The 14,997-nt window shown below is 39.8% G+C and overlaps 1 protein-coding gene and 1 long non-coding RNA gene across 4 annotated transcripts in view; one reads left to right on the top strand and one right to left on the bottom strand.

The window, feature by feature from the left end:
* Nucleotides 1–14,997, bottom strand: part of LOC114931064 (uncharacterized) — a 169,565-nt gene that overhangs the window by 97,769 nt on the left and 56,799 nt on the right. The window lies entirely within an intron of this gene.
* Nucleotides 1–14,997, top strand: part of LOC114931062 (uncharacterized) — a 252,494-nt gene that overhangs the window by 199,406 nt on the left and 38,091 nt on the right. For all 3 annotated transcript variants that reach the window (XM_029302982.2, XM_085481011.1, XM_085481017.1), the window contains 2 exons: nucleotides 2,352–2,649; nucleotides 3,199–3,344. In XM_029302982.2, the coding sequence (XP_029158815.1) occupies nucleotides 2,352–2,649; nucleotides 3,199–3,344 (444 nt within the window). The remainder of the gene's footprint in view (nucleotides 1–2,351; nucleotides 2,650–3,198; nucleotides 3,345–14,997) is intronic.

Genomic DNA, 14,997 nt, shown 5'->3' with positions numbered 1-14,997 from the left:
ACTTTTTCAAATAGATTGGAGTATAGATTTTTAAGAAACCTATATGAATAAAAAAAGTCGTTAACAGAGAAATGAGTACAGAGGCTTACGGGATGTAAATGTAAACCGAGTAAAAAATTTCGAAAAGGTCAGGGGAGCAGATCGAACGACACGTGTTATCCATTCGGTTTTACAATTATGCAATTTATATCCGCGTTTCTATTCTATCTCGGATTACCAACGCAGCCGAACCGCTTTAACCCAATTTGGTTACATCTGCAAAAGAATATTACGGATAATACAAACGTCGAACGTTTGTCAAACACGATTGCCAGTAATAAATGTAATATTCGCGCACATGTCGGAATCGACATAATTCCCTGCACGTGCGTACGCATATATACGTCCACTCAATTATTAATTCCTATATAAATTCATAATCATGACATCACGCGTATTTCACCGAATTACCGTCGCGTTATCTGCATTACAATTACTTGTAATTTTCTCAAAATTGCGCAATAGTTTGACTCGAAGCAGTTAAATTCATCCAACGATACACGCGAAACACCGACGTGCACCGGTGTGCCAAATTTAGAAACTTAATTTTCGGAAAAACAGTATTAAATAATTTTAACAGCCGATGGTGTGGTTTAATATCGCTGCGACGTGGCCTTTTAAACAATTACGACTGTAGACTAAACGATCGGTCGCGATGGCACGTTCGATATGAAAATCGCGAAATTGAAATACCACTCTCGCGATTTTGTGGAAAAAAACGAGTTAGCCGAAAATGCGAGAACGGATAACGTCACTGCGAGAAAAAAAAAAAACGTATAGAACGCAGAAATAACGCGAATCTAGGACATTATTATTACGTCACAAGTTTCGCTGTATTACCTCGTCAAAGCGACGTCTATATTTTATCTGCAATTAATGTAAAAAGAACGAAATTGGAACAGTGCAATATGCAATTTGTGTTTGTAGTATAAATCATTTAATGGAAATTTAAATGATGCTGTTTCATCAAAGATATAGGTCACCAGTGCGCGCGCGATATTACGCGTAATACGCGTACAAGCTTTATGTATTTTTTTTTTTTTTTTTTTTTACGCAGTTTTGTTTGAAAATTTTATGTCACGTCACACACATACGTTTGCTAAATAAATAAATTGCATACAAGATCATAATTCATATTTAATGAAAAAAAAAATACAGAAACCAATCAACGAACATCAATGAATAAAATAAAAATTAAAGACTAAATCGGGGCGCGAGTTTACATATAACTGAATCTCGGTCTAATTAATTTTCATATAAATGTGACAAATAAAAAGTCATACGCGACCCTTTTCCGCGTCCCTTTAAGAAAACAAGGGTGAAAAGATTTCGGTTCGACTTTTACGATGGCGGAATTTGTATCACGTTGTACGAACTTATCGGGGCGGATAGTTGAATTATTTTCATGCTTTTTGCCACGCGGCGTACAACGATGCCTTTTATGTAGACCATAAAACCGGCCGCGCGCACTCGGTTAACCCGTTCGGTCGAGCCCTTCCGCCCCTCGACCGTATCCTCTCGCCATGGATGTAACACTCGACGCCGCGCCGGATCGAACCGATACGATGCGATGCGATGCTCTCTCTCTCTCTCCTGACGCTCCGATTTTACATGCCGCGACCGGAAGTGGAACGCCCCGGCGAACCGGCATGACTCGGGGGAGTGCATCGGTCGCATAGTGCATCGCGCTACGCGTGCGAAAGGGATGAAACCGAAGCGGAAGGGAAAAGGGCCGGGAGATAGAGAGAAAGAGAGAGAGAGAGACCGGGGATTGGTTGCATTCGCGGGGCGAGTATTTTGCGATTCTGTCTCGCTATCGAGTATCGAGGTCGTCGCTTTATCGACTGTCATTTCGCGCGATACGAAGGACTTTACGGTGGACGGCCGTGGAATTTTTGAGTATCGTATCACCCGGCCGGTACGCCGTAACCGCGCATGTATGTATGTCGCTATCGTCGATCCTGCGGCATTTACGGCCAACAAACTCGTACATACTTGTGCTGGGACGCGTAACGGTGACCTTATTACAATTATTTCAGAATTAATCATTTTACAAAGGGAAGGAGAACTCGCGAAAACTCGATCGTCAATTCATTAACGAGGAAATCTAATTCTATAGTGTAGAAGCTAATTATCTTCTCGATTAATAATAAATAATTATTTATAATCGATAACTATAGAGAACAATAAGGAATTTGTTCTGCTCGCTTGAGAGAAAAATGTAATTTGAAAATTACGATTATCGTCGAGCACTTTGAATAGATGCAAGAATGCGTTAATTACACGTACGACGTGTGTGTTTCTGATTTTAGTCTCGTCTCCGGGCGAATGTCGATTCCCGAATTGGCTGACCGGACACTCTAGTGGCGGACTGACTTGGCACACTCTAGACCTCGGCAGATCTTACACGTTTCATCCGCGAAACGCTTCCCTGCACGTCGCTCGACAGAATGCGACTTCGTCAGGCTTCGAGAGCGGGTCCCTGGACTTACAATACGTGCCAGGACCGGATGATCAGGACGTGAAGATCCTTTGCAACAGCATAAAGCAGTCGAACGGCGCGCAGACTATGACGATGACGATGCTGGTAGCGCATTTCACTGTCGGCTGGTAAGTCATTTTTTTTTTTTGAATACAGAGACGCGTTTTATAGAGTTTATGTCACTGAAAAAAAATTGTAAACTGGACTTTTCAACTAAATTATTATATTTTGTTAATTGAATATATATATATATTGATATTTAAGCCAAGTATATATACGGTTTGTTAGATTTAATATGTTATATTGAATTGAAGTATTTTTATATGTCCAATTAACAAAATTAATATTTAGTTGAATGATTTGGTGATGTTAACAAATTTGTTTCAGTATACATATATCTCTAAATATTTCTATATATAAAAAATAAAAATTATTAATTCTCAATCTACGAAATATGCGTTGTACGAGAGATATTCGTTGGATATAGAGAGTTGAATTAAAACTATAAAAAATACCGTGATAATATCTCTATAATTCTCTGTAATACATATTCTGGTAATAATGAGAATTTCAGCATACATCGCGTATCCTTTCGAATAATAACGAATGCGATTAAAATGATGGAATATGTCCCTCTCTCCGACCTTTATAAAATTTCACGCTCTTCCTTTTTCCAGTCGGAGCGGTTTTATGTGCATGACATTCTACCGAAGAGACGGCCACGTGATCGAGCTGCAGACTGGAAGTGAAGTATCTAGACCGGAAGAAGCATGCAGCCCACCCCATTTTCTGCAGCACAGTATGCCCTTCCTCACCTTAGTCAGTGAGTACAATTCTTTTTCATTCGATGTATATAGCTTGCGCTTTTCCATTTGTCTCGTCAACAAAGTTCAGTCTCGTGTTACTGAAACGCCACGATGCACCTTTTAACGTTTCAACGTAAATGTATTGCGATCTTCTGCGATCTCGTATAGAAATTGCCTCGACATCGAATTTCACCGAGGCTCTCTTATAGAAAACGCTTTTGACTCTAGATTATTATTAGACTCTTTTCGAATCAGTGAAAAAAAAAGCTAAAATAATAAAACCGTATTATCCCTTTATTATTTAAACACGATCATGAATTCTACTCGCGCCTTGCATAAAATTCAACGATATTTGCAAGATACGAATACGAAGTTATTATTTCAAGTTATAGATAGGCTATTAATGAAGCAGTTGATATAAGCTATCGGATTAACGTAACCGGCTAAACCTTATCGTCGTACGCGAGAGCTTCCGCTCTCGATATCTCGTATCGATTCGAACCTCTCTCTCGGGCGAGCAATGCGACGCAGCCGCTCATTACGCTTGATTTGCGTGGCCGTTGGGTTTTATCCGATCCACGTAAAGACGTGCGGGGGAGCGAATCACACCTGGGATGGTGGACGGGAAGAGGAAAAGGGGATCGGATTGCACGGGAGGAATGGGGAAGGAAAAAAAGAGTTGCCAAGTAAAAACTACCCGCACCGCGCCGATAAACCCCGGGAAAACTCCCAACTTCGGGCGAGGAAAAAGTTTTCGCGCGGCGTGGCACGAGGATTTAGTGCACCGGCACTGGGAAGGCGGCTGGGAAAGAAGGAACGAAGTGACGGGACGTCGAGGGTTGGGGGCAAAATAAAAAGTAGGAGGGAAAAAAAAAAAAAAAAAAAAGAAAACGGAGAGAAAATCGGGAACTGGTCGGTCTCGGACTATTTGTCAAAATCCCGCGAACGACTTATAAGTTACACCGTTCTATCGGTCTAGAAGACCTCGGCTGGAATCGGCTAAGTCGTTCGCTCACGCCGCCTCGCGTGTTCGAGCGATTCCGCCGCGAAGCGCCTCGAGAAATTCAATTTGCCGGGGAACGTTTTGCGAGGCGCGTCACGGAAACCCGTTGAACCTGACAAGCTCGTGATTGAACAGCGTATTTTCTTATCATTTAGCGGAGGCGGTGACTCGACTCGTATGCCGCCGTTTGTCCCGCGCGATCCGATCGCTCGAGGGCCCGATCGTGTCCGATATATAAAAAGCGCCGGCAATTATTGCGACCGCTGCGGATTAATATTGGTTACGTGTCCGAGTAACGTATTTTCTCTCTCTCTTTCTCTTTGTTTTTCTGCAGCCGCGCGGGCCGATCCACCCGTTATATATCAGCTGATACAAATGCAGCCCGCGCCGTTCTGTACATTCCGCTCTCGAGCTCGGCAAAATATCGTCTCTGCCGTTTGTGCCGCGAAAGAAGAAAGCTGCCAACCTCTCTACTTTTCTCTTCCGGACGATCCACCTTTCTAAACTTACCCTCTCCTCCCGCGAACGTCTCCACTTCGCTCTTTCTATCCCACGTCTCGTATTCGCCATTTCTTCGGGATACGATCGGTTCCCGTGGGCCAGAGTTGTAATCCCACGGGAGTTATTGGATTCGGTTTGATCCACTGGTCTTTCGTCCTCCCACTCCCGTATTTTTCTCCCTTTCTCTCTCTCTGCCTTTTTAAAGATCCTTCGTTTCCTCCTTTATTCCACGATCTGCCGATTCGCGCGGAACGAAAAACTGCAATCCTCATGCGAGGATCAAGAAGTCATTGTAGTTTAGGCGAAGCTTGGAAATGAATTGGTCCCACTGAGAAAAAGTACGCTGCTGATTTGACAATGACGATGTTAATATGTTATAACAGCAACGTTTCATCAATAAGAATTTCAATGAATAATCGGTTTACTTGCGATTTCGCGATAAATGATGCAAAATTAGAATGGAATATTAATTATCGCCGCAAAATTAATGCATCAAGCTTATTGGATTTTGAAATCACCGACGATAATTAATGAGCTGTAATATTCGGCTATACATATATATATATACACATATATATATATATATATATATACACACATATATATATATATATAGGTATATATGTATATGCGAGCGCATGAAAAATCGAATAGTCATTTTAATTGACGAATATTAGCGAATAATACAACTGATATTTTTGAGATTCGATACACAGATTGCATTTTAATTTCGCATACTAGAATTTGTTTCTGCTTAGAAACACAAATAAAACAATATATTACTCTGTCTCTTCATTAGCTCTCAAATTCGCTTACCGTAATAACTTTTCAATAAAGCGTGAAAATCGCTTAACGTTCGAAATTGTCTAAATTGATTACAATGCCGTTCGACGAAAGATCGCTTTGCGATGAATTATTTTTGAAATTAAAGAATGATGCGCTCGACTTGACCTGCCTGTCTACCATCTTATCGCCCACGAGAGTGTATCTTTCCGGCGGTACTTTCATAATTCAAGGGAAATATTGACTTCGATTTAATTCACTGCTCGTTCGCAGTTATCTCTCGGGTTATCCTTCTCGGGATGGGAAAAAGCATCGAAAAGCTCGATCCGCCGCTTCGCAAGAAGCAAGGAGCTATTCTCTGGACTGAGTCACGTACGGATCTCTGGGGATCCGGGTACGAACGAAGGATAGTATTTATCATTCCACGCACGCGGCGTACAAAATTTACAATTCAAATGTAAAAAGAAGCAGCCTCTAGAGTTTCGTATTAAAGATTGCAATCGCAATCGCATAAACAATGACGCGGCGTAATATCGCGATAATATATATAAACAATAACCTAGTGCAAGGCACCGAGATATCATCTCTAAATTGTACAAATGTACGTATAATGTATGAAAATTTTAAACGTAGAAATTGCAGCAGAAGGTTGCTTTTCGTGGCAACGATACGGAATTTAACGTAAATACACGCGTTTCGGACATGTATTTGTAAAAAATCATTAAATCAAAATTTATTACTGAATTACAATAATAAAACGTATTTGCTGAATAATCTGACTTTCTTTTTTTTTTCATTTCCGATCAAAACCAAAGTAAATTGTGCAATACAAAAGTACTAACAATAATAACTGGTCTCCTGTTGCATAACCAATTAATTCTATATATGCTCTCGGTGAATTTACTCCGCTTTATCATTCAATAGTGAATGAATGGCGAGTGATCAGTGTATAAAAATTCATTTCGAACCCTCTCACCGTACCAGTCAATATGCGGAGCGATTGATCATTCATTCACGGACGAAAGCTCTCCATCTTTCCTTTCTCTCTTTTCCTCTCCCGAATCCCGGCCAAAGCTCTACCATCTCGCCTTCATAAGCTACATAATGTCCAATGCCGCAATAAAGTAGATCGTCTACGAACTATCCATCTTTTTTCTTAGCTTGCGCTTTTCTCTCTTTCTCTCTCCTTCTACGTACTCCAAACGGGCTCCCCTCTAAACTTTTATGACCACTCACGGGGAGAATGGAGAACGACGAGGATGACAATAGAGTAACGACGACGGCGACGACATCGGTATTCCGTTGACGTCCGCGAATTACACCCCGAAGATAGACTCGCCGATGGCGCGCATCGAGAAATTTCCACGGGGGTTGTAGAAATTTATGGGAGAGAATGTCGCAACGGAGAGTCGCGATAAACACTAATGGTACGAATTGCTAATCGATGTGAAGTTTCGATAGAGAGAAATTGAGAAAGCGACATTCGGAATGGACTTACATGTCGGCCGCGCTGTATATATACCCAATTTTTAAGATGACGTAGACAATTTTTTTAGAATATCATAATAAGAAACCGTCAAGACGCTCGGTGTCCTTTTTTAGGTTGATACTGTTGTTTTCTTCTTTAATATATATCATTTCTGATATCAACCTTTTATAATAATTCTTTTCATAATCTAGGATTTTTGTGTCGTTCCAATTGAAATTGTGTGTAAATTTTACAATATGATCAGAAACCCACCGAGTGCCTTGCTGAATCTAATCTAATATTATTTTTATGTTCATTTACTCTTGTACCTAATTGTCTTTTCGTCTGTCCTACATATGTAGCATCACAATTATTACACGAAATCTTATATATGACCCCCGAATTATTTTGGAGCTTATCTCTGTCTTTTTGCGTTTTTATAACTCTGTTTAATTTCTTTAGACATCTGTATCCTACTGTTATATTTGATTTCTTTAATTCTGATGCTACTAGTTCCGAGATTCTTTTAATATAAGGTATCGCTATGAATTTTTTATTATTGTCATTATTTATGATTTCGTTATTTATGTCTTGAGTCATTTCTTTGTTTAATGTAAATTACAGAATGTTATAAACGAATGTAATATTACAACACTACCGACAGAATGTATTTTTACAAAAACGTATAAAAACCTTGATTCATTTTTCGATAAATATTTCTCGATAATCTGAAAAGCTGAAATTGCGAACGAAGTGCGGCGGTGAAATCAGCTCTGTGTTAATCAAAATCGGAAAAACAGTGAGTTATATTATTTTCTGGAAATATAATTAAAATATAATAATTCGTACGAGCTATAAACTATTCAATTATTCTATATAATTAAAATAATGTTTATGCTTTGTAATGCAATAATTGCTTTTGATATTTACAATGCGCTAGAATAAAGATATAAAATATTTATTCTTTCTTTTTCAACGAGTCGTAACACACAGATTGCTTGTACAGTTGCATCACCGCGTAACAACGTTTGTTCAGCTAACCAAGTATTCAATAACGTGCGAGATCGCGTATGAACATTGAGCCTCGTCGATGGAAAGCTCGGGTAAATTGCGCGGACTAAACGAGGAGCTCGACTTAAGATTCCGACAGCGAGTAGAAATTTCGATTTTAGCGTGGTAAATGGCCGGGCGAACCGAGTCGCGAACTGGGTTAGCGAAACCGCTGTAACGGACTATGTAAGCGTACCTGAGACACCGGCCATAACGAGGTGGAATCCCCGAGCAATTAAGCCACTAGCACGCCAGGCGTTTCTCCCGGCTCGTCTTCTTCCGCCGCAACATCGCCCAGCCGGGTTACCAATGAGCTTCTCGCTCGGTAAATAAATAACAGACCATAATGCAATGAACCCGAATGCGAAGTTAATGGGGTAGAGTGAATTCATTCTGCCTGAGTTGTACCTATACTTGGATTTTTATCGCGCGCAAAACTTGACAATAAGTTTACTACATTTTATGTAAATTCATCTCGTCTTTAAACGTCAAAATATCATTCTAAATATATATGCGAGTGTATCTCGTTATAAAATAGGAAAGAAGATATTATATTTGGGAGAAGCGAAGAGATGTGAATAAATATTTATGCAACATGAGTAAATAATGTATACACGTTAACGTTTATGTTTTTTTTTCTATATAAAAGTATACGTATAATTTTTGATTGACATTAGTAAGGCACACAACGATGAGATAGTGATCGCTTATAGTTTCAACATTGTAAAAAAATTTCGCTCGCTATTGAAAGTCACACGAATACAAGGTACAACCCGTAAAGTTTTGACAATATCGTACAATCGAGAGATCCGACTTAAGATTCTGTTTTAACCTTCGACGAGCTACGTCACGAAACGCAATCGAGATTTCGCGTGTCCGCCCGAGGCAGGTGAACTTCAAAAGCTTGTCCGTTACTTGTTTATGCAAAGGGATAATATTTCGCGTAATTTGAATGGGCTAATTGCAAATTCGATACTCGAACAACTTATTTCTCCGATCTGATCCTACAAGAAGCAAATATGCGTGCTTAATTTTGGGAAGAGAAATTGATTTATTATTTATGCAAATAAAATTGATGGAACTTACAAAGGGGGGTATATATAGTGCGAAACTTCACGTTTTATGAAAACGGGATATTAATTTTGCGCGCATTCTTCTCTCGTACTTATATTCACGTCAAGACAGTATCGCGAGAAGAAGGTTAATTTTCCAACGTTTGTACACGATGAGAGATAAATTTTCCGGAGGCGAGTAGGAGAGAAAGACATGACTTTTGTCGGTGTATAAAAAAAGTGACAAATTAAGTGTATTTACGTGTATTACACGCACAGCCTGGCCGAAAGTGCCGCGGTTAAAAACTCCCTTTGACGCGGTTTAAAAGCGGGAGGGAGCTGGAAGATACAGAGCGCGGGATCTAAATAAAAATAAAAAAAAAAAATCCAGAAAACACAAGAACATGCGCGGGACCGGGAGTCGGCAACCGAGAGAAATATGAGATAGAGAGAGGAGACACGAGAGAGGAAAGGAGATACATCGAAGGGAGCGAAAGAGTAGAGAGCTTTACGAGAGACTATGGTCGGATAGCTAAACGGTGCATAACGGCGGTCAGCCGTTGAATATATTATATTTTTAAATCACGGATATATATATATACGCGCTGAGTCAAAGTGTTGTACTAAACCACCCACCCACACATACACAGATACAGCCGCCCGCTCATAAACCGTGCATGTGCACCCGCTACGTGTACACAGTCACATTAGAACGTGTCGTACATCGCGAGGCATACAGGGCCGCGCTATGCACCAACACGCGCAGCTTCCATTCTACACGCGCGCGGAACATGCACCGCATACAAGTGCCGGATTACACGATCACATCGCCCGTACAGGTAGCCTCAGTAACTACCGGCGCCGCGGCGGCGTCGACGTGGCGTTTGATGAAGTAATTTGAATTCTTGTAGACGCGGAGCGAGAGTTAACTCTATCTGGTACATCGTTCAATTTTCATCTTGCCAAAGACATGTACGTAACATAATGTAGAACGTAAATGTCTGTACTCTCCGCAAGAAAAATACGCATACTTTTTTAAGAATTTTAAGCATCTTAGATATACGTGTATATCTGCAAGTTCGATATAATTCTAAGATCGCGAGACACGAATTTTTCGCTTGACAAATTTAAGAAATTAAAAAATTGATTAATAAAAATTCGGAGGAAAGAAATTTAGAATCCAGCGTTTTATTTGTCTATTATTTGAAAGAAAAAAAAAAGAGTAAGAGAAAAAATATATTGTATTACTATTTATATTAACGTATAATATTTTAATAATTTTGTAACGGCAATAGTTTATAACAGTTAAACGTAATTCAAAAATTATACTCAATTTGATTTTAAACTGCATAAATGTTTTTATGCGGTTACAAGTTGTCTGTTCCTTTGGGAATTTGCTGCGGCAGACTGCTTTATTGGAACATCCTGTATCTATCTGATGTACGAGCCACGTAGAGGAACTACGTGCTCGTTGTCTGGATCAAATTGATTAAGGTTCAGTGTGGAACTTGATAGAATCGAGCTACTGATTATTCCCACTGTGTTACAAAAATTGTGGACGACAAAAAGGGAACGCGTTCGTGCTCGAATCGGTGATATACTCACGTAAATTCGTCTATCTATATTTTCCTCTCCCTCTCTCTTTTTCTCTTTTTTTCTTAAAGTAACGAAGCAACGAAAAAAAAAAAAAAAAAAAAAAAAAAAATATGTCCGAAAAGCTAAAGAGCCGCTTTAAAGAATCGCTACGCTGACATCGGACGACGACGACCGACCTTCGTTTAATAACGAGAATCGTAAATTTGTGGAAGAGACTCTCGGCAGGCAGTTTTTGCGAAGCGTCGCGAGGAATTTCGAAACGAATTTCACGAACGAGCTTGCGGAAGCGTCAAAGGGAGAGAGAAGCTTTTGCCTGAAATCTCTCTCTTCTCTCTTTCTGCTTTTTTTCTTTGTTAATTCAAGACGGCAATGCGTCAAAAGACGCGTCTCTTTAGTTAGGGCACCGCGGAATAATTTGCATCTCCTTTCTCAAGTTAGAATTTGCCACGTTTAACACGAGCTCTACATCTCTCCGTCCCAAATTTCCGCGCAAGTACCTACCTTTGTTTCACGCTGCACGGTGCACTACACATGTAACAAGATTTTAATTACGAGTTACGATTATAAGAATTTATTATTGCCGCGCGTTATTTAGTAGACGGCTATAAAATGGCGAGCTAAACCTGTGCGATATTATTCACGATTTACGTGAGCATAATTACACGGAACGTGAATGAGTATAGCGAACAGTCTAAACCGGATTATATTAAAAGAGAACAGTCAGAATTTTTTTTCTGAAAATGTAATAAAAATGTTCGATGAAATTCATAAGGTATATACATATAATAATTGCACATATAAAATTTAAAAAATATTTATATTATATAATGAAAATAATAAATGTTTCTAATAATGAAATAATTTAAAAAAACAAAATACGCCGCGAACTGTTGCTTACGAGAAACTGAAATATACGAAACAGGAAAAATGAAAATATATTTCCGGCTTTTTGTCAGATAACGAAGTCGGGTCGCTCGTTGTTTCACAATTTGCCGCTGACTGGAACGACCTTTTCGGCTGTTCTAACAAATATTATACGCTCGTGTCTACCAGCCCGAACACGACACTGCGACAGCAGTGAACCGAAGAGCGAGAAAAGCCGGAAGCAACTATGACTCACGCGGTCGCGTTCAAAGTGCACGCGTTTCTCGGTCGACTTGGTCGAGGCTCGTTTTCCAGGGGTTCCGCGATTAACCTCGTTAAGGCTCGAAACGATCGTAAGCGTCCGGGGCTGGCGCAAGTTATCTTCCGCGAAATAGCCACGCGACAACACTCTTCTCCGCGCTCCTCTCTTTTCGCGAGAGGTGAAAAGTGCGAGAAAAGAGAACGGATAATCTCCGTAATGGCCCGAGTCGTTGGAATTTTGTCCGAGAGGAATCCTCTTTCCCTGGATGGAGCGAGAGGAGAACGGAAACGAGGGACGACGACGAGAACCATCTCGTAGCAACGCACTGTAAAAGAGGGCCTTGTAATTTTCCAGGTTCTCTTTTATTGGATTCCTTGACACGTCGGGTCGCGCGCGCGAACGAAGAAACACGTTTGTTTCGCGTCTCCCCATTTGTATGTACATTCGAGCAAAAACAGCCAGCCAGGCAGCGTTCGCATTAAGTCCGAAAAATGTCGTCGGCAAGGCGTAATGCGAGAATTTGAATACAAGCAACCGGGTAATGCAACACGCGAGCTATATTGCAACACACGGGGTTGCATTTCTGCGAAGAATGCAATTTCTATAGTGAACGTGTCGCGTCTCTAGGTGAAGAATTTTGAAAGACTTGGCGATCGATAATTCGAGCTTCGACAAGAGTGATGAAGGTCTTCGTACAATGGAAGAAGGAAAACGGGAGAGAGCGGTGAATTTTTAATTATAGTTTTTAAAATTTTGAGAGAATTGCATTATCATGCGCGAGTTGTTGGCTGTCAAGTTTCGATTATAACAAAAGAATCGTTGTATCCGCCGAGGTTTCTCGACTCACGTTTTCACGTGTGTGTTTTTTTGCATATTCGTGCGACCTGGTCGCGATGAATTATGACGCATAACCTCGGGAGACACAGTGGCACGATGCATATGACCTATATTTCACGTTCTTAGGACGAAATGTACGGTACTGCAGTGTCATAATACCGCGCGATCTAACCTGACCTAACTTAACTTCATGTTAAGTTTAAGATTGAAGACTAAATAATTTCCTGCATATATCTTTTGCTAATTTTTGTACAATTTAAAAAAATTAAAATCTGAGTTACACAACACATGCAATTATATATGTATATGTAATTTTGTAAAGAGAAATTGGATCAATGATATTGACAACTTTACATATAAAAGGATCCATTTGATTGGATTACTCGTGGAAAATTAGGATTTATTTAGAAATTGTTGTGCGATATTTAATTTCTAATTTCCTATAAAATATATGATCTTTTTTTTATGCCGGCATGATGTTTATCCGAGTAAACTTTTTTAAATCTTTTGTGTTCAACTTATTCTCGTTTTGAGTTAGTAACTACATTTATATTTATATTAAATCCGGAAGCTCGCCAGCCGACCAACAATGCTGTTTGCTTCCGTTCGCCAATCGCGGAACTTTTAAGATGGAGAAAAGAGTAGCAGCTGGGGAGATAAAAAAGAAGTTATATCGATTTTCTTTTGAAAGCTGTTGTGTCTTTAAAGTGTTTCGAGAGAAAAGCAAGTCAAAGAAATATGTTGTCTTACATTTAGTCTCTTCCTCTCTCATTTTATCATAATAGAAGCTCAAGTATTCTCATTAATCAATCATAAACATTTCTTTATTTCATTATTTTATTATACGATTCTAATTTTCTAATTATAACAAATATTTTACTTTAACTTTTAAATTGGATGAAATAAAAATATAAAAATAAACATCTTTCCCACGAAAAACAAGTATAACAATTTTATTAAACATCTCGCAATTTTGTATAATTCAACTTTATTATGTACAATATTATATATCACAGTACACTATCTTTTCTTTTCCATTATCAAGACAATAAAAATGTTGCAATAAGACCAAAAGGAGCGCAGCTTTTAGTATCAATATAGTGGACAATTTGTCGAGCTAATATTTCCGTTAAAATTGACCGCGAGATGACCCGGGAAGATAAGAATTAAACGCGTCACATATAAGAGAGTTACGGTTAGTGTCCGTCCGGACGGTCCTAAGAGATGTTTCAACTCTTCGACACGACTGGCAATAAACTTTTGTGCCTCAGCGGCAATAGGATAGCTTAAGGAAGGTTTAGGAAACCCGAGCTTAAGGCGGAAAAAGCGGGATGGTTGGCAAACCGCGGGTGGAAAAAGAAGAGAGAAAGAGAGAGAAGAGAAGGAGTAACAGAGGGCCTCGCCCAGACTCATTTTTCATAAGTTCGAAAAACACACCCGGGGCAGTCGGTGCGTAAATTTGAATTTCTCCACGGCTGCTGCGCGGAGAGAAGAGAGAAAGAGCAAAGGAGAGAGAAAGAGAGGGTAAGACGGACTAGGGGGTGGCAAATGTTCCTCGAGTGCGGCCGAGTTAGTAGTCTAGAGGTACCATCGAGCATATGGCGCGGAATTTCGAGGAACTCTTTTTTTTTTTGTGCCCCCTTTTCAACCCTCTATCCCGTCCATTTTTCCTTTTTTTTTTTCACCATCGTCCGAAATGCTGCTTCCGTGGAACTTTGCTCCCGTTCTCTTCGGGAACGCGCGACGAAACGACGTGACCACGTGGTCACAGCATCGCACGCCACCTGTAATTACATTGGGCGATCGATTGTCCTCGAAACGCCGCCGCGAAACTAACGGGAATGGCGCAAAACGACATGCTTAAATGAAAGAAGTTTCCCATTCCACGCGGGGGACGTGAAAAGGGATGAAGGGCACAAGTCGGCGTTTTATTAAATTTTTCTAAGGAAGATAAGTAACTCATTTTTCGAGGAAGGAGGTATCTTTTTACAGAGAACACGAAGATAGGAGGGGTCGGCTTAATTGGCTGCAAGAGTAACTTGCTGATAATTCTCGATGCTTTCTGTGAAGATGGATTATTAGTTAGCCGTAAATAGAAACTCTCTTCTCTTCTTAAATACATTACTTTTTAATTAATTGATGAAAGATAATCAGCAATGTGCTAATTTATTTCTGCGAAATCCAGTCTTGCCTATAAAGAATAAGTTGTAATTATTTCTTTAAAACCAATATATCGAAGATAAAAATTGTTAAA

This window comes from Nylanderia fulva, unplaced genomic scaffold (genome assembly GCF_048542155.1).
Source record: "Nylanderia fulva isolate GAGA-0341 unplaced genomic scaffold, ASM4854215v1 Scaffold1, whole genome shotgun sequence".
Taxonomy (NCBI): Eukaryota; Metazoa; Arthropoda; class Insecta; order Hymenoptera; family Formicidae; genus Nylanderia; species Nylanderia fulva.
Note: the sequence above shows the minus strand (reverse complement) of the source record. Positions and strands in the feature narration are given on the sequence as shown.